Genomic DNA, 27,376 nt, shown 5'->3' with positions numbered 1-27,376 from the left:
GGACAGCTGCATATAAATCAATGAAGTTGCAACACTCCCTCATACCATACACAAAAATAAACTCCAAATGGCTTAAAGACTTAAGCATAAGACAAGACACTATAAACCTCTTAGAAGAAAACATAGGAAAAACATTTTCTGATATAAATCTTAGCAGAATTCTCCTAGGGCAGTCTACCTAGGCAAAAGAAATAAAAGCAAAAATAAAGAAATGAGACCTAATTAAATTTATAAGCTTTTGCACAGCAAAGGAAACCATAAATAAAATGAAGACAACCTACAGAATGGGAGAAAATATTTGCAAATGATGTGAATGACAAAGGCTTAATTTCCAGAATATACAAATAGCTCACACAACTCAGTAACAAAACAAAACAAAAAAAAAACCCAATCCAAAAATGGGCAGAAGACCTAAACAAACATTTCTCCAACCAACACATACTAATGGCCAATAGGCACCTGAAAAAAATGCTCAGTATTGCTAATTATCAGAGAAATGCAAATCAAAACTACAATGAGTCACATCAATCAGAATGGCCATCATTCAAAAGTCCACAAATGATAAATGCTGGAGAGGGTGTGGAGAAAAGGGAACCCTCCTACACTGCTGGTGGGAATGTAGTTTGGTGCAGCCATTATGGAAAACAGTACGGGAGTTCCTCAAAAAACAAAAAATAGACTTATCATAAGATCCAGCAATCCCACTCCTGGGCACATATGGGAGGGAACTCTAATTCAGAGAGATACACGCACCCCAACGTTCATAGTAGCACTATATACAATAGCCAAGACAAGGAAGTAACCTAAATGTCCATCAACAGATGACTGGATAAAGAATTGGTGGTATATTTATATAATGGAATACTACTTGGCCATAGAAAGGATAAAATAATGCCATTTGCCACAACATGGATGGACCTGGAGATTATCATGCTAAGTGAAGATAAGCCAGAAAGAGAAAGAAAAATACAATACGATATCACTTATATGTGGAATCTAAAAAATGACACAAATGAACTTATTTACAAAACAGAAGCAGACCCACAGACATAGAAAACAAACTTATGGTTATGGGGGGAGGGGGGTGGGAAGGGATAATTGGGAGTTTGAGATTTGCAGATAATAACTACTATATATAAAAGAGATAAACAACAAATTTCTACTGTATAGCACAGGGAACTATATTCAATATCTTACAGTAACCTATAATGAAAAAGAATATGAAAAGGAATATATGTATGTATATGTATGACTGAAATATTACGCTGTATACCAGAAATTAACACAACATTGTAAGCCAATAAAAAAATAACTTATGTGCATACAAAAACTTATACATGAATGTTTACAGTGGCTTAGCCATATTCACCAAAAACTGGAAACAACCAGTTGGCCTACAACTGGTGAAAGAATAAACAAACTGGTGTCCATACAATACAATACTACTCATCGATTAAAAGGAATACATTCTTCATTGATTAATTAGGGACAAATCTCAAATGCATTATAATGCATTATAACAAGGGAAAGAAGTCAGATTCAAAATGTTGTACACAAATGCATATTCCACTTACACAACATTCTGGAAGAGCCAATACAGACCAGCAAATACATTAGCAGTTGCCAAGAACTGGGGCTATAGCAAGAGGCTGAATTAAAAGGAGCATTAGGGAATTTTTTTTTAATGTGATAGAATTTTTCTGTATCTTTATTATGGAGGTGGTTACATGACTATACTCATTTGTCAAAACTTACAGAACTATACAGTGAATGTTACTATATGTTAATAATACCTCAAATAAACCTTAACCCTCTAAAAACATCCATAGGGAAGGAAGAGCCAAGTCATCAAAGTGAGTTGGAAAGATGATGCAAATAGAAAAGCAAAAATTTAAGAATTTTTTTTTAACTTTTTTTATTGAGTCATGGTCATTTTACAATGTTGAAGAAGTCATCTGGATTAAAACAGATCATCAAATTGGCTTTATTCGATTAAGGAGCTTCCCTAAAGCCATAGCAACCACTTCAACATTTGGAATCACACAGTGCAAACAGCAACCCTGAGAATCATTCACAAAACGCAAAGCTCTTCTTTTAGCAAAGGAATGAAGTATTGCAACATTTCTTAGCAAAGTACTACTTTCCACTAACGTGACCACCTTAGTCCCCAGAAAATTTGACTGATTACGCTAAATGATGGAGTCATTTGAAGCTACTGTAAACTCTGAAAATATGACTGGTAATTTTGAAACAATTGAGAAAGTATAAAAGTGCTGTTAACTATACACCTAATATAACTCCCCTGGAAGTAAGTAAAAAGCTATAAACTGGTGATTCTCCAAGTGGGGCCCGAGGATTAGAAGCATCAGACCAGCAAGTACTGGCCTCACCGACAAGCTTAGCAGAAATGCACATTCATGTGCCCCACCCAACCCTGAATCAGAATCTAGGCACTGCTCTGTTCAGCCAAGGCTAAATACAAGAGGTGAAGAAGTGGCCAACACGAATAACTGATGAAAAAACATCCAAACAAACAAAAGACGCAAGCACACTGCCGTCTATCTTAACCTGTACTGTCAAGATGAAGGACAAACCTGGCCATACAGTCTATACAGTAAAAAAAAAAAAAAAAAAAAGGGTTTTAACTATAGGCTTTACCCCTTTAAAATGCTATCAGCCCAATCTATATTTAAAATAAAATTGGGTTGCAAGTAGAACTTTATGCAAACTCAATTCTAGGAAATAATTAAAAACGTTAATAATGTTCACAGTACTAAGAGGGGTAGAGTTATCTACGACAGAGCAGTTCATTTCATGACCAAGTGAGTCAAGTTTCAGAACTAGAATTTCACAGGTGATATACATACTAATAATTGCAACTGTTAAAAATTAAAAGTTGTCTCCCAATAACCATCAGGTCCTGCCATATTCGACTTTATGTGGACTGTATCTTCCCAGCTGCTGCTTTCCATATGAAGGATCAATAATGATTTCTAAATTTTCAATAAATATCTCAAGCCGTGAATGAAGATCAGAACGTGTTTTTCTTCCTCTTTTCAAGTAAAATGTTTTGATATTTCAACAGATGTTTTAGTAGAAAAATACTATTTTCATCTATCTGAATGGGAGTTTATCAAGCAGAGGGAAGATGAATAAGTAGTCCCAGATATCACCATAATTATACCAGCAGGTATGCTCAACTTATAAAACAAGGCTTTATTTGCATTAAATTATCAACATTTCCTCTTGAACTCCTGCTTTATTGACAATTCCTTCCATGATGTCCAAGGACTATAAATTCATCTTTCTGCACAAATGGACTATCTACTCTTTCAATCGCCCTGGGGCAGATGTTTTATTTGAGGCCAGTTCCCAGCAGACATCCAGTTCTTCTGTGGATGCATCTTCACAGGCAACATTTGAACATCAGTTGAAGCAAAATATCATGAAGGTAGATCTGTTTCCCCTCATCTCCATGCATACGCTGCCCTCAAAACATGCAAAAATAGTGCCACGTTTTAGCACCACTGCCCACTTTAAGAATTTTATAGCGTTATAAACATGATCCATAACTCATCAGGCCACATGTTTTTGCCTTGTTTCATCCCAGGTAACAGCAATATTAATTTCCATCTTTAAAGTGCTTTCCCATACATCTTTTTACATGAGTAATGAAGATAATGCCATACCCCTTTGTAAAACTGGCCAATTACTTTGTTACTTTTATAATAAAATCAAAAATGGTTTATTTGGCCCATGAGGGGCTACTAGATTTGGCTCCTAATTACATTTCTATTGTCATCTTCTGATACCTCTTCGCTCACTATGCTCCAACCCCACCAGCCTCCTTTCTAGCCTCAGGACCTTTGCACGTGCTGTCCCATTTGCCTTGGCATTTCCATTTTTTTCCAGTCTCCCATTGCCTAATTCCTTCTCATCTTTTAGATCTTAACTCAAATATCACTTCCTCGGAAAGTCTTCTCTGACTTCCCCACTAAGTGACCTTCTCCAGTTACTCTCTATCTGATCAGGCGGTTTATTTTCTTACCAACTTTTAAATTATTGCTATATTAGCTGCACTTATCACAGTGCCTGGCACATAGTGACTGCCCAACAAACATTTATAGAATGCATAACTGAATGACTGAATGAATGAATGAATTCTATGAAACAAGTAAAGAATTATTATCCCATTTTTCCAAATAATAAAATTGAGGCCCAGCTAAATTGAGTGATTTACCCAGTTTTAAAAGGATTTTTCTGATCCCAAGCTCAGTGCTAGTGTCACCATTCTGTATGAAACCTAAATAGTCTTTAAGAAAATCATAATCTGTCCTTGGAGTCGTATTTTCAATTTTTATTGAAGTTTCAAAGCCAACTTGATTAACTATAGAAATAATATCTTTATCTCAACAATTCCTGAGCCTGGCTAAAGTGCCAAGCTTTTAATTTTTTTTTTCCTTAACACACAAAGTCCATTGACCTTTATCTCAGCAGCCTGCTTGATCTTAAACATATGTCAAATAAACCCAAAAAGAGTTTAAGTAACCATTATGCCTACCAAGTAAATGTTGTATCCATAAAACAGAAAGTCAGAAGTGATGTTTAAGGAATCATACTCGAGAGGTAGGTTGAATTATAAAAGTATCTCTCTTCCATCATGCCTAAGTACTTACTTTTGACATAAAAGATAAGCCCAATACAGTGTTTTACCAAAAGAATCATTGCACTGTTTACAGATTTTTGCAGTAACTAAAGACATATACTGATCTGGACAAATATATCTGGATAAATGAAGTAAAAAGTAAGCGTACTTAATATATATTAATCTGCTATCTGAGGTTTCCACAGGACAGAAAATTAATCCATGAATTATTTTAATACTCCAAACACTAGATATTGCCTGATTGCTACATTTGTATCACTCAAATACAGGCAGGCAATTCAGAGGAAAAACGGGCTTCACAAGATTTCCTCCCTCTTAGCTCAAACATGCCAACATTCTGTAGCTAAATTGTGAAATAGGTTTAAAGCCCCAATAAACTAAAGTGATAAAGACCCAGGGTGGAGAATGGTTTGGGCAGTCACAAGCATTTACTCCCGTTTCAGATGGATCGTATGAATTTGAATTCTTACAGTGACTGGAATAGATAAGCCGCAATGTCTCTATTCTGTTATTTTAGTTACCGCCGAATTTCCATAGCCCCATAAAAGCAGCTTTCCACGCTCAGCTTAATGGATGCAACAATTTACCTCACATCACACAGTTCAACAAGCCAGCCAAAGAAAGTCAAGTTTAGGTTGCAATCATGGGTAAAGGCATCATAACGCAGTCATATTCTTACTTGCAAAAGTGATTACTACGCCCACCTTTCCCAAAATGAGCCTTGTGACTTTCCCCAGGAAAGAGCTCTCTGCGTCAAGAGACAAACCCAGGTGCTCATGCTTTAGCCTTTAGATTAATCATTCACCTGATTACTAAACAGTCACCATGATAGAAATGACATTTTGATGTATCAAAATCAGGAAAAAAGATCTAACATTTCTTTCTAAGGTAATTTAATAAAAATGGGATAAAAGTCAGATTTTCACAGGAGTGGGGAAAAAAATACTGCCGCCAAAATTGAGTTGTTTTTTCACACACCACATACCTAGACAGGCAAAATGCCTTTGACAAGTTTTCCCCACTCACGTATCTCCTAAAGAAACACAGGCTCTGACAAATGCAAAAATTATTCACAATACTTATTAAAGAAATATACCTATTTATGATAAAGGATTAAGGTGACTAGAAAAATTTCTCTATATTATTAATAAGCCTACACCCAGGAGTCACTTCCATAATCAGAGCTTGAAGAGACTAGAACTCAGGTCTGCTAAATGCCAGTTCATTGCTCCATCCACATCTCTTCTTTTGGGACCTCAGATTCTTCATCTTCATAGTGAGAGATTAGGTAACACTGTTGTTAGCAACTCTAAAACTCAATGCATCTCAGTACCTAATGGGGCATTTACATTTTAGGAGATATTAGGCCTCTTTCAGAGCCATGGATTGTTGGAAGTGGCATTTGTCTTTCAAGACAAATTACCATTAACACACCCACCCACACCCTTTCTTTCCAACAATAAGGAATAACCAAATTCGATGTGATAATGTGTCTGTAAAAGGCAGTGCCTCAATGGAATGCTGGATCCAGCAAAATTCAAGCAATAAATTTTATGGAACTTGATCATATTCTCTCATACTCTCACAAAGCCCTTTATGATAACACTCAAGTAAACCCATCTGGTTGAGTTAATAATTAGTTTAAATCTGTTACAAGGTAATAGTGCAGAGGCAAGTCATTTCAGGTACATGATGATACAGCGAATCTGTGACACAATTTACCGATAATATTTTGCACTGCCTTTCATTTTTCTTTATTTCCTCCTTTGATTAGGAAACAAAAAGTTATTAAAGAACAAACAAGACCTTCAAATAAGTCCTATATCCATATAGGCTGGATGAAAAGAAAGAAAAAAATTTTCCTAGGGAATTCCATAAGGTTTCAGAAGGAATTCTCAAAAGTTGAGACAGACCCCAGGCCATTTCTATATTTTGAGCTACCTGGTAGGTTGTAAAATAAAGAAATGCTAAAATATGTGGTGTATTTATTTAAATGTTTATGTGTAATACAAAAATATGTAACTGTGTTGTCCACCAGAGTTCCAGAATGCACAATGTACACTCATTCCTAGTGTGCTTACTAAAAACAGTGAAATGTAGTAATGAGACATGAAAGTTTTCAAATGGATATTGTATTTCCATCCAGCCAGGGTATGAAATGACATCCATAAGCAAATTGAGAGATATTTCATAAACATGAAACCTGGAGCCAAATGATCTTTCAGCCCATGTTTCCAGTAATTCCATCCCCTGGGGAAGATCCTGGAGATCGCTTGAAGACTTGTTATGTGGCCAGGGCCTTTAAACATCAATTAATTAAATATCGGTGACACAAAAACAGTACAAGTCTGTGACACTCAACATCAACAAGTATTTATTTATGTGTAGCTACCCAAAGACCATCCCCCACTTCAAAAGTAAATAGCGGGTAATCTGATTACTGAGGCTGGAATCATCAAAGTGCAATAGAGTTGAAAATGAGCTAATGATTCCGGTGTTTTGATGGTAATGAAAAGCGAGAAGGCTGAGACCAGAGGGCAGGGAGAGTGGATTCCTGGGGAGAGAAGCTCTGAGCCCTGGGGGAACAGCCAGCACCTCAGCTGCCAAGGCAGAACTGAGCACAGTGGTTGTGGTCAACCCTGGCTGTGTATTTCAGACTACTGATACCCAGGCCCCACCCAAGGTCAATTCATCAGAATTGCTGAAGGTATCTTTAAAGGTCTAAGGTGACTAGAACGTGAGTCAGGGATTAACAGCCACTTAGTCAGGGAGGCTGAGGATCAGAGAAACAAAAGACTGAGGAGCAGACAAAAAAAAAAAAAAAAAAGAATGAAATAATGCTATTTGCAGCAACATGGATGGAAGGACGGATTATCACATTAAGCGAAGTAAGTCGGACAGAGAAAGACAAATATCAAATGATATCACTTACGTGTGGAATATAAAAAATGATACAAATTTTACTGACAAATCAGAAACAGACTCACAGACATAGAAAACAAACTATGATTACCAAAGAGGAAAGGGGTTAGGGAGAAATTAGGAGTCTGGGATTAACAGACACATTACTATATATAAAATGGATAAACAAGGATAAACAGCACAGGGAACTGTATTCAATTTCTTGTAATAAACTGTAATGGAAAAGAATCTGAAAAAGATAGCTATACATGTACGTATGCCTATAACTGAATCGCTTTGCTATACACCTGAAACTAATATTGTAAATCAACTACACTTCAATAAAAAATAAAATCTAAAAAAAGAAAAGGCTCCAATAATCAGGACTTGGGGGACTGCAAGGAGAAAGAGCCAGTTCATCCTAGAATGGGTCTGCTATGGGAGTGAGGTCGGGTGGGGGGTGTCCAAAGATGGGTCCCTTTCATGTTTACCAACAGAGCAGAAAAAAATAGCCCTGTATAGGAAAGGACAGTCAGATGACTGAAGCTATGGCAGGCTAAATCCAGACAATGTTTTTCTCCACGTTACTCTGCATGATGTCTCCGTCCCTTTGTACCTTACAGATGTCTATATTATAAACAATTACCATCACTTATCATGTGGTAGAGAACAGGTCACATTTCTGCTCAAAAGTGTCTAATAGTCTTCCTCTTACTACAGGAAAAAATCCAGTTCTTACTGGGCATGGCTTGCAAAGACCTACAGGCTTGCTCTAAATTGTGGTCCCAAGACCAACAGCAATAGCGCTATTGCCCTGAGAGCTTGTTAGAACTACAGAACCCCATCCCAGACCTACTAAACCAGAATCTAAATTTTAACAATATCCCCAATGGCTTTATGCACATTCAAATGTGAGAAGTGTCAGCCTACAGGACCTACTTACCTTACCTCTCCAACCCACCCCCATTACTTCTCTGGCCCATCTGCTACCTGACTTGCTCTTCCAACATCTTCTTACTGTTTCTTCAACCCATCAGGCTCTCTCCTGTTCAGGGCCTTTACACGGGCTGTTTCCTCTGCTAGAACGTGCCTCCTCCAGGTATCTGGAAGGCTCATTTCTTTACCTCACCTTCTTCAGATCTTTACTCACATCACCTCCTCCATGCACACATCCCTAGCCATCCTGTTTAAGATTGAAGAAATTTTTCCAGACATCCCCTCTTCCCTGCTTTCTGTCCGTAGGACTTACCACCAGCTGACATGCTTTTTTGCTTTCTATTCAATTGTTTACTAACAGTCTCCCCGTGATAGATCACAAAACGTGGCCACCGAGTCTTTGCATCTCTTCCTACGGAGGCGTGACGTGTATGTCTCCACCTCTTGAAGCTGGGCTTGGTCATGTGACTTGCGGGATGTTAGTATATGGGATATGAGCAGAAACTGGTGAAGGGCTTGCATACTGAGGCGTCCTCTCTCTAGCTGCCAGGGTACCTTCTTGTCACTCTGGAGAGAAGCCCAAGCCAGCCTGGTGGATGATGAGAGACACATGGCCAATTACCGCCATAATCCAAGACAGCAGCCAGCCCCCACCATGGGAATGTGAGTGAAGCCATCCTAGACCTTACGTGACCCACCAGTTAACTAAAGAACCTAACAGTCAACTCACAGCCTCATAGCAATAACGATTATTGTTGTAAGGGTTTGGGGTGATTTGTTTGAAGCAAGCTGATGCACTTGTAAGTTCCAAGAAGGCAGAGATTTTTGTGCCCTACTGTATCTCCAGGGATTAGTAGTGTACTTAACATGGTGTAGCTATTCTAAAATATGTGCAGTGAATGTTGAAGGACAGAATGATGGCAAAGGAAAAACAAACAAGCAAGCAAACACAAGTGAAAGAAATAAATGCCAGAAATGGCCTCCATGGCTCAGAGACAAGACAGAAGGTGCAAGGACCTTCTGGATTCTTTAAAACCTTGGTCTCTTCAGAGTTAGGGTGGATTAAATAAGATTTTGACTATTTTGGTAACAGAATATTTTAGCAAAAAAAAAAATCCACATGTTCATTCACATGCAGTGTTTCAAACGTATTCAAAATAATCCTAGCTTTATGATGCAGACTTGTCGGAGACTGCACAGCCATGTGACCTTTAGAATATTTTTCACATTATGCAGCGCTTACTCTCCTCATTTTAAGTTATTCTGGTTTTTAACAGCTCGCAAATCGGCGAACCAAATCACTGCATGTCGCTTCGGTTCCGTCTTGCCAAAGAGGAAAAATCTGCTGCTTTGGATGCATTTCAACAGTTGGAATATTCAGGCCGTAACATTTTAAATCTCACATGCTCCCCCACTGTGTCCACCTCCCATAAATTAGTAAGTGCCTAGACACCCATATGTTAGTGAAGCCAGTTCTGTAACAACGAAGGCAGGATGGCCAGTGGATGGGGCGGTAAATTTAAGTGGATTCTGCAACAGTGGGTGCCATAGTCTGAAAGCACAGCACAGCCCTCAGAGAAGGCACAGACAAGTGCAACATGCACTTGCAAGTTTTCTATTAAACAATTAATGGAGGCACAAAACTCACGTTATTTTCATTTGATAGGAAAAAATTTAAAAAACTCATAATACACTAAGTTTCTACCTTCCTGGAAAAGGAAAAACCCCTCAGTTTTCTAAGAACTTACCAATCATGGACAGGTACATCTAAATTCATAGAACAAGTCTCTTCCCGAGAGCTGTCAAGGCTGGGAGAAGCAACCCCGTGCGATTAAGCACTGGGATCTTCAGGGCTTCTTTCAAATCTCTAAGCAACAGAGTCCCATACACACAATTGCAAATACCTAATATCTGGCTTTTGATGTTTTTTCTGAACACATGTAATTATCCCTTGCATATGAGCAGAACATACACTGGCGATCACTGAGGTCTTCCTATTAAGTCACAGGGTTCTTATCCAGGGTATCACATAAACTTTTGCCCCTCTTCCATGATGGAGCTCCGTCTATACTGTGTGCCAGGCTAAGGAGACAGCCACCGTACTTCTGTATTAGTGGGAACCGGCAAGGTTCCACAGCAGGAACAAATGAACCCATGAATCTCAGTGACTTGAAACAACAAAAGCCTGTTTCTAGCTCATGTTACATGTCCATTGTGCGCTGGCTGAAGTGCAGCTCATTGGAGCCCGCAAGGACCCAGGCCAACGGAGAACCCACCACCTGGAGCTTGGCAGATCCCGGGGCGCAGATGCAGAGCACAGGAAATCATGCACTGATGGTCAAAGAAGGGACCCGTGTCACAGCTGCTCATATTTCACTGGCTGACGGAAGTTACCTGGCCACACTTAATGCCAAAATATTGGGAAATACAATCCTAGCTCAAGCAAGGAGGCGAACCAAAAATATTCAGCGGACGGTACTTATGATGCCGCCGTCCCTATATACTCCCTGCCTCTACGTACTCACAGCCATTTATCCATTTCAGAGTATTTTTCACAGGGCATTTTAATGGCAGAGCACACTCTTCCAGGAACCTACGATGAACCAGACAGAAATCCCATCTTTAAGGGGGTTCCTATCTATTGGAGGAGATAAAACATCCAAGTAAACTGAATACAAACAGAACATGTCACATGCCAGTAAAAAGAAGCTTACAAAGTTCAACGAGAGCTTAAACAAGAGGTTTTAGCTACAGGCAGTTTCATCTGAGGAAATGACATCTGAGAAGGGCTTTGCAGAATGAGTGAGAACCGGACATGAAGGTGTCCAGGCAGTGGGAGCAACTCGGGTGGGGACAGAAAAGTGGGGCATGGCAATTCAGGTGCAAAGAATGACAAAATGTTTAGGCTGAATGACATTTAGAACAGATAAAGAGGAAGAAGGAGGGGGAGGGGAGGGAGGCGGGGAGGAGGAGGGAGTCGCAAAGGAAGAAGAGGAGGAGGAAGAGGAAGAAGTCTTTCTGCCCAGAGTGGGTTCTGAAAACTTCATCTGCCTTATGCGGTGGTGGCACAGAGGGTAGGACGGGTGCACTAGTTAGTCCAAATAAGAAGTAACAAAAGCCCCTGCTACAGCAGACCCCACACAACGGAGGGAAGGCAACAGTGCTACTCCAGAACCACCTGCAGCACGAGAACTCGGCCTCTCCATCTCCCCTCCATCTGACCCAGAAAATCTAACTCATCTTTCCCTCTGTCTGCCAGAGCCTGAAGGGACTGGTCATTTGACGCTTAGATCTCATCGAAGCAAAGATGTCAGCTGGGGAGACCCATCTCGACTGACCCATGGATTCTGGCCATGCCACCCAACCAAGAGAGCATTCCTTTCAGAATTAAGGGCAGTTAACTCCCAGCAGATATTTGCTCTATCTGTCCTGAGTTTATTTCCTGTCTCCAAGGATATTTCTGAAGCCAGTCCTCAAGGACTAAGCTGCAGGGCTTCATCTATGTCTGTTTGTCCGGGAGCCCACAATTCCTCCTCTCATGCAAGTTTAACTTCAGCACTTTGGCCCTTCAAAATGGACAATCCAGGTAAGCCTTGCCATGGTCCATTCAGGGAGGTCGGGCCGTAAGCCCCTGACCATCACAAGATTCTAGGGCTTATATTATACGGAGCTTTAGGACCTTTCCTGTGCGCCAAATCTGCTTATTTTTGCTACTCCCACTGATTCCACACACAGAGCAAAATCTGCCTGTGTTCCGAAACCCTCTCTTACTACTGATCAATTCTACCATTGAGGGGACCCTCTGTGCTGTTCTTCCTACTGCTGCCACAGACACAAGACTTGCGCTGCCACCTCCAGGGAGATGAGCACAGCCAGCAGGGTCCTCTGGGTTCCCTGCCATCCTTGGAGAAGCAATTTCAATCCTAGGATGATCTCGGACTTGGCTCTAGGGGTGGACGATGTCACACTGTGTACTCTGACTCTCACACTAAGAATTTTCATGGGCGCCAAAGCCAGAGACAATGACCCTGCTGACGATGCCAAGATGTGAAACATTTACAGATAAGGATTAGGCTATTTCCCAGGAAGCCGTGGACTTTAGAATCCACACACAAATGACTCATCAATGCTAGATCACTCCCCTTTACCACACTCCAGTACAGAATATGCCATGCACGCTTAGCTTTCCTTACTGACTGGGTAGTAGAAAATTTTTCATTTTATATACTTTGCAGGCCTGTAAAATACTTCAGGATTCAACCAATATTTAATGATTACTTATATAGTGTGGAACACCATGCTACATGCTACAGAATAGTAATGAAGCCCCTTAAAAGGGAAAAAAAGAAAGAAATACTTAACGATATTAAATGTCCTAAGAAAATTTTGGGCAAAGTACTATGGGAGTCAAAGAACCTGAAACATCAGAGCGATTGCCCCTATACCGGTATTTTCCCAATACTTCCCAAGTGAGTATAGTGGAGATGACATTTGAGATCTGCCTTTGAAAGAATTTCCAGAAGAGCAAGGGGTCAGGTGAATATTCCAGGTGGAAAGACTGGCACAGAAACAAGAAAAGGATAGAATGTAATATCTGGGGAACAATGGAAGTCCAGTTTGGCTTGGTTAAGGGACAGAGCAGGAAAGACAATGGAAAAAGTATTTCAGGACAAGCAGATACAGGCCTTTAAAGGCCCAGGGAACGAATCTGTTGAAATGCTGTGCATGGGCAAATGGAGGCTACTGGTGGCTACTGAACAGGTACATGGCATCACCAAAATGAAGCTTTAAGATCATCCTCTCCAATCTCAAGCTCAACCACTTCTTCCTTGTTAACTAGACTTTGTTCGCAGCAGCCAATTTTCTGTTCCCCTGAGACCTTTGCCCTGGCTGTCTCCTCTGCACAGACCTCACCCCAGCCTGGATCCCTGTGTGCTTGGCTCCTTAACATCTCTGCTTCAGTGTTTCCTCCTCAATGAGCCTCCCTAACCAGCCTATCTAAAGGAGTTCTCCCACCTGCAGTCACTTTGGACTCTACTAATGTATTTTGTTTCCCAACAGCAATTTATCACAATTTGAAATTATGTTATTCATTTCATTACTGGCTTATCAGTTGGCTCCTCCCACTATAATATGCATTCCAGGTGAGCAAATACCTTATTAAAGACAGATACAGTAGGACTGGGTCTATTAGAATGGCTGATAAACAATAGGTATTCAATAACTGTTTTTTAGCAGCTTTACTGAGATAAAATTCACATAACATACATTTATTTAAAGTATCCTATTCAAGGGGGAGGGTATAGCTCAGTGGTAGAGTGCATGCACAGCATGCATGAGGTCCCAGGTTCAATCCCCAGTACCTCCATTAAATAAATCAATAGATAAATAAACTTAATTGCTTACCACAAAAGAAATGCAAATCAAAAAAGTATACTATTCAAATGTTTTTAGTATAGTTACACAGTTGTGCAAAAATCACCACAACAAATTTTAGAACATTTTCATCACCCCCAAAAGAAACACCCTACCCATTAGGAGTCGCTCCCCATCCTGCTACCCCGCCAATCCTTCCAGCCCTAGGCGACCACTAACCTACTTTGTCTCTGTAGATTTGTCTACTCTGGACATTTCATAAACAGAATCATACATACATGGCCTTTTGTGACTGGCTCCTTTCACTTAGCATAGTGTTTTCAAGGTTCATCCATGTTGTAACAAGTACCAGCACTTCATTCATTTTTATTGCTGAACCATACAATACTGTAAGGATATACTATATTTTGTTTATCCTTTCATCAACTGATAGACATCTGGGTTGTTCCCATTTTCCGGCTCTTATGAATAATGCTGCCATGAACTTTTGTCTGCAAGTTTTTGTGTGAACAAGTGTTTTCATTTCCCTCGAGTATATACTTAGGACTGGAACTGCTGGGTCATACGGTAAGTCTATGTTAAACCTTTTGAGGAACTGCCAGGCTGTTTTCCAAGAGTGGTTGCATCACTACATTTCCACCAACGGCAATGAGGGTTCCAATTTCTCCACATCCCCGTCAACACTTGTGATTATGTCTTTTCTGATTACAGCAATCCAAGTGAGTATGATGTGAATTAATATCTCATGGCAGTTTTGATTCACCTTTCCCTGATGACTAATGATGTTGAGCATCTTTTCATGTGCTTATTGGCCATTTATGTATCTTCTTTGGAGACAGGTCTATTCAGATCCTTTGTGCCCATTTTTAATTGTTTTTTTTTTATTATTGAATGTATGAGTTCTTTACATATTCTGGACCTAAGTCTCGCATCAGATGTGATTTGCAAATGTTTTCTCCCATTCTGTGGGGTGTCTTCTGACTTTCTTGATGGTGTCCTTCAATAACTATATTTAAAATAAAACAATGAATAAAACTAATCCTTAAAGACAGAAAAAAAATCTGTGACCAGCTCATAAGGATGTGGCAAGTTACTGACAGAGCAGGACCTAGCAGGGAATTCACGTCACCTGTTTTCATCCTTGAGTTTTGTTAACTGGTTCTCAGCATTGTCCAACCAGCCCAGAAGCAATGACATCATCCTATGATGAGTCAAGGAATGTAGCAGTTGGTAAATTGGCCCATGAGCACTAACCAAATGGAAAGCTGCCCCAAGGTTAAAAAAATAAAGAAAAGACATTTTGCTGGAAGCTAGGCTGTAATAAATCTTAAGTGGCCTACAATTTAGTTTTCTCTTGAAAAACTCTGAAATTGATGAATGGGGTCCCACACACAGAGAGGAAAAGAACCATATTAGTAAAATGCAACTAGAATAGGCGCAGGATGAATAAGCAGTAAACTTCTAAACTTGTAGTTATAGATCTCTGCTTACAAGATTAAAGGCCCTGAAATTGTCTTCCCTCCCCACACTGCATTCAAACGAGTGAGCACTGCCCAGTTTTATTATGGCTGAGAAACTTCAACTAGTGAAAACAAGGTACAAGCCTGGGAACATCAATATGGAGAGAACTGGTATATTTTTACAGCTGTTAGAGCTTCTCAGAGTAGAAAAATACCAGACCTTAAGTACTTACTACAAAAATACCATACTTTAAGTACTCAGTACAAATATATATGATATATATGTGTGTGTGTGTGTGTATCTGTATACACACACACACATACACACACACACATACACACACATACACACACACACATACACACACATACACACACACAGGGAAAGGCAGCAGGAAGAACTTGCTTTTAATAAATTTTAAGTTTCAATGACAGGATGGTATCCACAATGTAATTTTCCTAGGACAGAATTAACCTCTTAGATAACGAACAGAAGATTAAACCAGAAACTTCACGCTTCTTTTGTGATGCTAACCCTAATTTAACAGATCAGTGCAAACCAGATTAATATTATATACAGCCATCTAAAACTACAGAGATCAATTTATAATTTTTAAAACACATTTTAAAATATATCTGTAGCCTTAAAAACAGTAACGTTAAACTAAAAATACTTAGAAGACATGTTCAGAACATAATTTCATTATATTATATAAAATAATGTGTGTAAAAGGCAGAATACATGACATGTGAGTAAATTATAGGCATAATTATTAATTCTAATGGAAAGTAGGTTACGTGATAATTTAAGGTAGAGGCAGACATAAAATGTGACATTGTATATATCATTTAAAAACCATCCTTAAATCTTATTTCTGACTTCACATTCTCAGTCTACGCTCTTCCCGCTATAGTCAGTGCTCAATGCAATCTTCAGTTTTTAAATCAAATATGGGAAGGCTCATTTGGGAGCTGAAACCAATCGCTCAGGTGTCTGTCTTTATCCCTTAAGTTGATACAGGACCTGCAGTGCAAATAACAGTGCACAGATGTGTAAAGTAGAGATAATACCTAAATTTACCCAAGGAGAATTGCTGTATGGGGCAGACTTCGTGTTTTTCTGCCTAGCAGGTATACCAGCACGAAATACTTGGAATCCTTATCTTATCCAACCTGATAACCTTGCCAATATCACAGCCTCACAGTTTCTTGATTTCAGCCAGCCCACTGGCCTTCACCTGTTCTCTATCTGGTCAGCCCACCTTGGACCTTATGATCATGCAGAATAGCTCTAACCTATACCTTACAAAGAAAAGCTACCCTCTGGAATGGCTCCCATGTTTCCGGGGCTACCACTCTTACTGAACTGGCTTTCCGTTTTTGTTAAGCTTTTTTTTTTTAGTGTTTTTTTTTGTTAATGGGGGCGGGTAATCAGGTTTGTTTGTTTGTTTATTTAATAGAGGTACTGGGAATTGAACGCAGCACCTCATGCATGCTAGGCATGCACTCTACCACTGAGCTATACCTTCCCTCTGGCTTTCCATTTTTATTTGGAACTATAGCGTTTATACCTGCCCTATTCCTTTGGTTTACTTGTCCTATTTTGGCCCTTCCACCTCTCTCAAATCCTGGACACTACAGTCTATCATGCCAAAGATGGTACCCCTTGCGTTTAAGAATCATTCATCCCCATCACCCCCAGCTTCACACAGTCTCTTGTTCCCTTTTCTCTCACAAATTCTAACTCCCTGTGTCTCCTCTTCTAGTCTCAAGTTCCTCAGCATTAGTGATAAAAGCACAAAACAATATAGATTGGTCATTAAGTACAAGCGACAAATAATCTCATTGCTGTTTGGCAATTCTTCTCATAGGCATTGGTCATTAATTCTTACCAGAATTTCCTAACAATGTTCCAAAATACTAGAGCACCTGGCCACCAATTTCACCCAGTTTCTCCTCTCTCTGCAGGCAGCCTTCACCTATGAACTGATAATGAGATCCAGGCCATTGTCCACACATGCTCACTTTCTTTCCTCCCCAATGTGAACTCCCTAAATCTCCATTCACTCTCATTCTTCTTTAGTCTCAAGCCATCAATGTTCCTCTTCCCTCCCCAACCTAGTCCCCTCTCTGTACACCCTTTATGTGTCTTGTCCCAAGGGCCCACTGTGCTTTTCGTCTGCCACCCACTGTGTTTGGTGCTGGGGACACAAACAGAAATGAGACACAGCCCTGCTTTCCCAGCTAGTGGAAGAACAAATACACAATTACACACTCACACACAGATACACGTACAATTAGGGTGACCATATCATTTCTCTGCCAAATTCAGACATGTTGGAAAGTGAACGGGGATATAAAAAATACTTAATGGAGGTGAATTGATTTACCGCAGGCATAAACCAGTGTTGTATTATCCCTGGCAAAATAAGATATGTGGTCACACTAATTACAACAGACTACAGTGCCTTCAATTATGTAGCTATTAAAATGTGTCTCAAGTTATTTAGTAACAGTAGAAAAGGCTCATGATATAATGTTAAGTGAAAACAGCAGGGTGAAAATAGTATATAGAAACTGAGCAGAGTTTGGTTTAAGATATATATATATAATAACCGACATTCATGGGGCATGTAGTATGTGCCCGGCACCATTCTCACTAACCTCACAACAATCCTATGAGGGAAATACTAGTAGATCTTTTTCACACATGAAGAAACTAAGGCAGAGAGAGCTTGCGATGCTTGCCTAGGGTCCCCCTGCTAGGAAGTGGAAGTATTAGGAATCAAACCCCTTTGGTTCCAGACCTACAATTCTAACTACTCCAGTACCTTGATGAGAAAGAGATCAAGGGAGATAATGCAGGTGGGTAGGCAGACGTGCAATGAAAAACTTCTGCACTCACCTCCTCACCTGCCCTACAAACCCAACTCACTATTCAGTCAAGCACCAGGTCTAAAAGTACGGGTAACCTCCCTGATTCCAATTCTCTAAGCCATGTTTCAGTTCTCATCTCCTAGACTCTCCCCACAGAACTCCTCTTGAGTGCGTACCCTCTGTGGCTTTCTGACTCTGTGTCTTCAGGGCCTCCCTGCCCCCTCCATTTCCTTTCTTTATCCTCTGCTTCCTACAGAGAGACATTCCTTCAGGGTCTATTCTCAGCTCTCCACTCTCTTTGTGCTTCATCTCTTAGCATCCCGTGCACTTCCACGTCTTCACTTATACAGAGGTGGCTAAGTGCCAGTCTTTACTTCTTTCCCATCCTAAATTCTCTTGTGCCTACTGGACATTTCCATCTGTTTGTCTCTTAACCTACCAACAACAAACACTAAGGCTGACTCTACCATTCTGTTCCCCAAGATGCTCCTGCACACTGTCCTCATTCTACAGACGAGTCAACCATTCTCCTGGTCCCCAGGCTATAAACTTGGCAGTTCTCTTCACTTCCCTCCTCCTCATCCTCCACTTCCATTTTGTTACCAAGCCACATGGAATCCACCTTTATAAGAGCTTTCAAATCTCTTCTTTTTTCATTATTACAGGTTCTGTGCTTGTTAACAATAACTTTTCCCAACACAACAGCCTCTCTTCCTCCTCCAGTTCATTATGCATAGGGCTACCAGCAGACTCCCCCAAGGCATGACAAAACTATACTGCACTGACTGTAATTCTATTAGTATTCGTCTTGCTTAACAATAGTTCTGGATAAAAATGTCCTAGCTCCTTGAAAGCAGAGAATGTCTTATGTATTACATGGTGGACTCTCACGTGTATTGAATCAATCGGTCGTGCCTCCTCAGGGACCTTCAACATAATTTTTTATCCTCCTTGTTAATGTTAAAAGTCCCTAGCCTAGGCACTTAAGGCCTTATATAATCTGATCTGCAGTGGGTTTTTCTTTTCTTTTTCTTGTCCCACATCTCTATTCTCTCATTCTAGTAGTAGCATCCTCTTTTCTTCTTGGGAACTGTCCCTCCCCAGATGGTGGGTTGTCCATCCAAGGTCAACAAACATCCCTCTCACTTCAAGGGTGGACATGTGACCCAAGCTGACTCACCAAAACATCACCAGCCCTGTGAAGAGAGTGGACCACAAGTGGGGAGATAACCCAATCGGGAAGAATTGGAGTCTTTTTCAGGGGTTAATGTCAATACTAGGTAAGAGAGGTACGAAGGATCAGAAGAGCTTGACTGCCTTGTAGAAAGGGCCTGACGGAAAATGAAGCTAACACAAGGACCCAGATAAATCCCTGACATGAGCACTACCTCTGGCTTTTTAGATGGACAGACCCACCATCGCTTCTCTGAAACTCTTGACTCTAGATGTGTTTCAGAAATTCATAATTCTTCAGATGAGTAAAGTACAGTGAATGGGACACCCACTGGAGTGTATTATGCACATCTCCATCTGGATCAAGGACAGCATCCTCATAACGAAACGCATTAATGTATTTCTGCAACGAAACAAATTAATACCCTAGTTAATGTCTGTTTAGGTCAGGAGAGGTTTCTGCCCCGAAGAAAGTACAGATCAAGTAAGGTTTGGTTGCAGAAAGGGGCCAGATTCTGCTTTCGGAACTACACATAAAGGCATGTGGATCTGTTTAAACCAGCAGATTCCCTGTTTCCTCATCTGCTTGTTTTTCAGTTTTATTTAAACAGTATGAGTTGGGTTTTCAACACTTGCACCCAAAAGAGTCCCATTTGTATTCCTTATGGGCCTCTCTGTATTTCAGTTTTATTTACCACAACTCCTCTTTATGTAACTCACATTAGAGTCAAATTTAAAAGATTATATTTTGATTTTTTGTATTAAAAAAATCATGCAAACCTCTATATTGCATATGCCTTGTAAACCAAAGCTGTCCAACCAGGAGATGGGGAATTTAGCTGGCTGATGTTGTGGTCAGTTGTCCCAGCCCTACAGCTCTCACCAAGGCTCTCAGGAGAAAAGTGTGGCTTTCACTGTCCTCTCAGGGGAGAAGCAGATGCCACACTGACTCCTCTCGCTTTCTGTTTCCACTAGATCTCCACAGGCAAACACAAGAATCTGGAAAATCACAAGTGCTCCACTACAGAAACCCTCAGTCATCAGGGCATTGTCTTATTTTTCTTCGAACAGCCTTTTCATCTCCTTGGAGTCCTTATAGATCATATAATGCTTCGTATACCTTATTTTATTTATATATTCATGTTCATTATTAGGGTACTTGACATCACAGCAACACTGTGAGGTGGATGGAGCCGGTATTGAGGTCACCAACTTGAAAAACCAACAAATCAGGTTGGTGGTTAATAAAAGGGAAAACCGTGGAGTTTCACCCAAATCTCCTGACTCTTAGTCTAATTTTCTTTTTGGTCTCATTTTCCTCCTGGGTTAACCCAAACTGAAGATTTATTGCATGGATTGTTCCTTCTTGGTACATTTAGATGTAGAGACGTAATCTGTTGAAACTAGTGAGAATATTGCATGAGTAATTTCACTCTAAACTATGTGCAAATTTAACTTTGATAAAAATAAAAATTCATAGATACATACATACATATGCATCTTACAGCACACGTGAATGTCTATAAGCATTTATTTCTACCACCCCGGAAGCAAGTTGGCTTCTTTGTTGTTGAATCCAACCTGAATTAGCCAAGTAATTAAGTCCTGGGGCAGAGCCTGGAGATACTTCAGCCTCGGGGAAAGCCCAGACACTGTTTCATAGAACTTGAGCCGACAACACAAACACCCCTCCCTGCCCAAGGGATGCTTCTGGGTCAGGACTTCCTCTGTTAACCGAAGAGTCAGACATGACTGGACGTTTTCCCAGCACACTACCCTGCTTCTCTGGATGACCTTTAAGGTTAAGACCTCTGGATAGAAACTCATGAAAGAGAGCAAGAAGGCAAACTCAGCTGCCTTGGGGCTCACAAAAATGCAGTTTTTCATTTCAAATAGACCCCGAAAATCCCAATGGCCGAATACAAGCCATTCCTAGTCTATGAGGTTAATGCAACAGACCCACCATCATCAGGCCAAGCACGCGGTACTGCTTTTTCTCATGAAAGCTTCCCTGCTCATGAGAACTATGCAAGTGAGACTGGCTAGCAGAGGTCAGAACTGAGCTTCTTGGGCGTGGAGAGCTGCCTGGCGCAGAGCTAGATGTCTCACAGAGACAACCAGGGACTCCCACATCCATTTACAGATGGCTAAGGATTTGACTAGGGGAGCACAGTCCACTCCCATACCCATCAGACAAGCCCCGTCCCCTATTTCTAATGCCATCCATAAGCACCCAGAATTCACTCTTCCCTGTTCATCAACAATTTCAAGCATCCCACATCACTCCCAGGTCAAAACTAACCAGCAGAGTGAGAGGTATTCAGGACATCGCTGAACAAGGTGCTTCCTGCTAAAATCTCTCTTCCCACCGATTTGGAAAATGCTTCTTCTAAACTTCCTCATACAAGCTACATTCAGAATTGAATGAAATCAAAACTCAAATATGATCTACAATAACGTATCCAGGTAAGATGCTTTATAAAATAACCAGCCTCCAGATTTTTTTTGTCCGTTTCTTCCATCTTCCAGTGAGCTTATCCTATATTATTTAATAGGCTACAACCAAGATCAACCAGAGAGAAGGGCGCTGCCAAGGGAAATCAGCCAGAACTGTTTAGAATCCAATGGAAAACTATTTTTAAACAATTTCAAACTGTTAGTTGAAATGGAAAACCAGTTTCCCTGTCTACGAAGCTCTGATTTTGTTCTTCTTCCTCAGTCATCGAAAATGTGTTTTCCTGATCTTCAGTGTGTTGCATCTTCCATTATAAAACTGTCTTCCTTTCTCCATATCTAAATAAAGTCTGAATCGCACTTATTTCAGATTCAAATCCAACAAACCTTCCACTGCAAGCTTAACTATGTGCTGAGCAATGCAGAGTCAACTCCCTCTATTACCAAGAGATTTATCATTTTACCAATGAAGGAACAGGGGGCTCCATTAAGTTCAGTGACTTTCCTGCTTTCATAGGCCTTCCAAGTGGCATCTGCAGAGTTTCTAAGCCTCTTTCAATGGGCACTCCAGGTGAAAACACTTCCCCAGTATTGCCTGCAGCTGGCTTTATCTTTCTGGCATCTCGCTCAAGACAAATTACAAGGTTGGCGGGGGGGGGGGGGGGGGTGCTCCTGGCAATCTCAATTTGGAATCAAGGATTATAAACCCAGAAGGATAAATACAACTACTGCACATAGCAAACAAGCTTCCCTGGGGACCTTCTCCCTGGGTTCAAATGACCAGAAGTTAATTTCTCCTGGTTTGTAGATTTTGTCCAAATGAAGGCTCACAATTAACATCATGTCAGGTCTTATTCCTTTATTTCATGTCTTTTCCATCTTCTAACTACGACACTGCTAACTCAAGGGTCAGAGCATCCAAAAAGGATGAGTGACGGAGAAGTAGCTTCTTCTCCCATCCTCGTGCAGGTCAACAGGCAAACATACCTACCCTTAGCCTGCCCAGCAGTGCTGCTCATACTAGATACTAAAAGGGCCTGGAGTCAGGGCTTAAAGGGAAGAAAGGCAGAGCTTTCTAGAGCTGATAATAATGCCAAACAAAATATGATATATGCTGACATGACAACTACCACTAACAATTAAGGCATCATTTCAGAATTTCAAGGTATAACCATTCACAAAATATAAACATTATGTGAAAACCTACTAAAACCATCATTATCTCTATGACCAAAGGCAAGAAAACCCTCATTAGCGTTCCCTTTCAGAAAGGCAAGCCTGTCCTTTGTGCCTGTTTGTTTGCTTACTTGCTCTAGTGTCACTCTGCCCATCCTATCTTTTGTGAACATGAGAGGCACGCCTATGCCTTTCTGTAGAAATCTGCAGGGCAGAAATTTTAACTCTGGTGGCTTTTAAATGCTAAGATGCTATACAATACATTACACTGAAATTCTGGATAGATATTCTAAACTTCACCTTTACTTTATCACATAAAATATTATACTGAAGGTACCAAAAAGATGACCAGGATATTACATGACTTTAGAAACAGTAACAGGTCTCAGTTCCAATTTGTGACACAGGAGGTGGGATCCCAGGCCCACGAGTAAAAACAGGAGAGCATTCCAAAGACATTCACAAATGAGTTACTGCCCTCAACTGAACCACAGCTGGTTTACTGATAGAAAGAAAGAGTAACAAAAGGACAGTCCTTACAATGCAATGATATTGCATGTGTGAACTCAATTTGCCACCTCCATGACTTAGCTTGGGGTTACGCTCCTTTGATCTACAGAGGAAATGTTTTACACTGTAAGAAGAGCTTGATCTTTTTACACTGGCTATGGCATCAGCTCAAGGGGTCCCCTGTAACCTCTGTAAGCACTCAATTTCCTCATTGGCATTGTAAAAACCGCAATAAATCGTGTTTGGTGTTATTTGTATGCAAGCTGTCTTACAATTACTTTTTAAATGAAGATCCATGAGGAAGAGGTATATAGCTCAGTGGCAGAGTGTGTGCCTAGCATGCACAAGGTCCAGGGTTCAATACCCAGTAACTCCGTTAAAAATAAACAAATAAAAACCTAGTTATTTCCTACCCACCAATAAATAAATAAATGAAAATCCATGGCTCTTTGTTAGAAGGCCCATTGTAAAAAGTCAGGCAAGGCTGCAAGATACCGTAATGTTTGCTTGTTCAAAAGTGGGTTCTGTGATAATTGCTTCTTCCCCACACTGCCAGGTTCCAAAATTTCTAAGTTCTACTTAATGCGTGCATTTAGATATAGATCTTCCTGCTTTTGCAATTTGTGAAGCTTCTTAGGTTCAAGAAGTCCAGGCCTGTTTGAACTAAGTTATCTGTGAATTCAGACTGGATGTTTACTTCTAGTCTACTGAGCCACTACATCAGAATTCAGGGAAATGGGGGTTTACTTTCTTCCTCCTTCCCCCTCAACCTCAAAGGCAGGATTCATGCAGGAGTAAGTAGGCCTGGACCAGTCAGCCCTCAGCCTGAATGATGCCCTTGCCACAGTCTAGCTGGGTGACCCTGGGGCCAGTCAACCGCCCCAGAGTCTTGGTTTCCTCTTTGCTGTATGTGAAGCTCTTTGCTGTATGTGAAGTCATATCTGCCAAAAATGGTCATTCCATGTATTATGAAGTAAGTGCATGGTCAAGAACTATTCTTCCAACAGGCCTGTTGTATGAGAGATGCTCAGTGTTAGCTGAACCTGACAGACGCATCTGGAAAGATTATTAACACGACTACTTTCATTGTTAGCTTTCCCAGTTACACTCCCGGGTCACATGCAGCACCCAACTTTAAGCGCACGTAAAAAGAGAACAGACTCAATGTTTGCTTCCAGCAGAGTCCTAACAAGCATTAGAATGGAACTCTCCTGAAGATAATAGCCACTCAGGCAAGAAAATCTGGCTGGCTGTCTCTTCCTTCCTTCCTGGTACGTGTGTTGGGCCGGTAGGGGAGGGGGATACAGACCACGCCTGTTGCCCTGGTCTCAGTACTCCACAGGACTGGCTTCTCCAGAGCATGTCCTCCCTCTGGACCCGCAAAGCACAACAAGATCTCACACTCCCGCTCCTCCCAAGCCCCCAACGCTCCCTAGCTCCATCTAGAAGTGCCAACAGCAGCTCTGCCTCCCGTCTTCGGTGCCCCATCACCAGGCAGCCAAGGGTCCCCGTGCTGGAACACGTGTTACTGGCCACAGAATGCAATAGCATCAGAAACCATCTGTGCTCTCCTGCTCCAGTGGCACCAGCCAGCACCTTTCCTCTCTCCATCCTGGCAGGGCACGCAGGGCTCGTGCAGCCGGAGCAGTTCCACCAGTGTGTCTGCAATCGAGGGCGCCCCTAATCACCCTTGCCTCCCTCCCCAGCAGAGTCTCGCCAAGGTCTGGCCAGGGCCCACCCCCCCCCCGGGCCAAGGGGGAGAAGCGAATGGGAGGGGTGTAAGGATGGGGAGGGGGTACACTTTACATACTTAGCCCTCTCCAACCCATTTCTTGCAGGAAACAGAGCGAGGAAGCCAAGACTATTTACCCTGGAGGCAGCTCCAAATCAGCTGGGCTCCCAATCACCCTCATAAAACCCTTCAATTCACCGTCCCCCAGCAGGGCACCTCTGCCAAAAGCCCACAGCACCCCGCAAAAACCCCGAGCCCCGCTGCCGGCCCAACTCTCCCCCACGGCGCCGCCTCCGGGCCCTGCACATCCATCCCGGAGGGAAGACTCGCTGTTTCTACAGCAGAACGGGTCAGTGGTCTCAGAAGTTTCCCACCTTCCCCTCTGACTCCGCGCTGGGAGCCCTCAAGAGGATCCTGCTAAAGAGGCGAAGAAGCCTGGAGGTCTCCCCCCAAAATCTTTGCTCACGTCGGGTCCGGCCCCGTCTTCCCGCCCAGCTCCAGTCCCTGCGCCCCCTGAGCCGCCAGTGCCCAGCGGTCCTCTCGCCCTTGGAAGAGGAAACTTCTCTCTGGGCTAAATTAAGGTCCGAGCAGGAAAGGCTTTCCCTTCCCCGCCTCCTCCTTACTCCTGCTCTCAGAAACCACAGGGAGCCGGCTCCAGGGGCGCGCCTGCCCTCTACCCCGAAAAGAGCCCAGGCTATCAATGCTCCCCTACTTCCCACGTCAAAAGGTCCGATCAGCTCTGAAACCACCACGGGGGTATGTACACTTGTGATTCTTCCAGAGACCCTACTTGTCCCTCGTGGCTTGCAAGAAACGAGTAAACAAAACACAAACCCCAGCAACTTGGGGGAGTGAGTGAGTAAGTGTGTGTATGTGTGTGTGTGAGAGAGAGAGAGAGAGCGCGCAAGAGAGAGAGAACCGCTCAAGAGTTAGGGCAACAGCTGCAGGAGCACATCTGGAAGAGGGGGAGGGGGACTGACGAGGAGGGGACAAGCGCAAGGTCGTGGGGGACTCCCCCCGGCCCCCTTCGCAGCTTCAGGGCCGAGAGCCCGGCCAGCCAGTGGTTACCTGTCCTATGTTGATGAATCCGTACTTGCTGGCTATGCGGTTGGCCTCCGGGAAGCCGCCGGCGATTTTGACTGCCCAGTGGTTGGTGTAGACGCGCGTCCTGCACACGGGAAGCAGGCAGCCCCAGAGCAGCGCCAGCACGCACAGCAGGTCCAGCCGTCCGGGGCAGAAGCAGCGGCTCCCCCAGCCCATGGCCCCGGCGCTTCGCTGCTCGCTTGTTCGCTCGCTTGCTCGCTCCGCGCACTAAGCTGCGCGCACAACTAACTTCTCCGGCCTGGGCCGCCCCGGCGCGCAGCCCCCGGCCGCCGCGGCTCGCAGCCCTGGGCTATCGGCAGGAGGCGGCGAGCCCCGGCAGGGAGCAGAGCAGCGAGCCTCGCGCCGACTGCTAGACCATCCCTGGGGCTCCGAGGACCTGTGCTCCCAGCTTTCCGGCCCGCGGGGCGGTCGGCCGGCGCTTCCCGGCTCCGGCGCAGGAGGCGGCTGAGTGGGGCGGGCGCTCTCCCGCAGTTAGGTCTCGCCGGGCTCGGCTCCCGGACTCTTCTACTCGCCCTAGCTCCTCCCGGGGCCCCCGCGCGCGGCGGAGGCGGCGGTGCAGGCAGCGGCCGGGCGCCCCCTCTGCTGGCCCGGGCTCCGAGCGCGCTCTAGCTCGCTCCCCGCGCTCCCTCCGGCTCCGAGCTGCGCGCCGGGAGTGTAAGTGGCAATGGCAGCAGCGCCTGCTCTGCATAAATGACTCCCCCCGCCCCCCTTAACACCCCTCCTTTCCCACATCCCCCTCCTTCTCTCCCTCCTCCGCCCGCCCGAAAGCGGCCACGGCCAGGCGCCAACCAGGTCCTAGCGCCGCTGGGTTCTTCCGGCTGTAACCTCCAGGGTCCTGAGTAGCAAAAAAGAGTTTTTTTAAAGGGCTGGGAGGAGAGTTCTGATGTGGAGGTTTTACCCTCTTCTCTCTCCTCCCTCCTTGGATTTGTATCAATTTACCCTACTTCCCGAAAGACTGAAGAGAATTACAAGCTGGTTCGAGTCAAGCGCCCCGAAGATCCATTCATCCCA

The 27,376-nt window shown here is 42.7% G+C and overlaps 1 protein-coding gene across 2 annotated transcripts in view; it reads right to left on the bottom strand.

Annotated features, from left to right (window-relative positions):
- The window catches only part of PCSK5 (proprotein convertase subtilisin/kexin type 5), a 413,215-nt gene extending 386,182 nt beyond the window's left edge, over positions 1-27,033 (bottom strand). For both annotated transcript variants that reach the window (XM_072959607.1, XM_031677228.2), the window contains exon 1: positions 26,330-27,033. In XM_072959607.1, coding sequence (XP_072815708.1) covers positions 26,330-26,521 — 192 coding nt within the window. In that variant the 5' untranslated portion in view covers positions 26,522-27,033. The remainder of the gene's footprint in view (positions 1-26,329) is intronic.
- Positions 27,034-27,376: the final 343 nt, after the last annotated feature.

The sequence above is a fragment of the Vicugna pacos genome, chromosome 4, assembly GCF_048564905.1.
Source record: "Vicugna pacos chromosome 4, VicPac4, whole genome shotgun sequence".
Classification (NCBI taxonomy): domain Eukaryota; kingdom Metazoa; phylum Chordata; class Mammalia; order Artiodactyla; family Camelidae; genus Vicugna; species Vicugna pacos.
The sequence above is the reverse complement of the archived record's forward strand: the minus strand, read 5'-3'. Positions and strand labels throughout refer to the sequence as shown.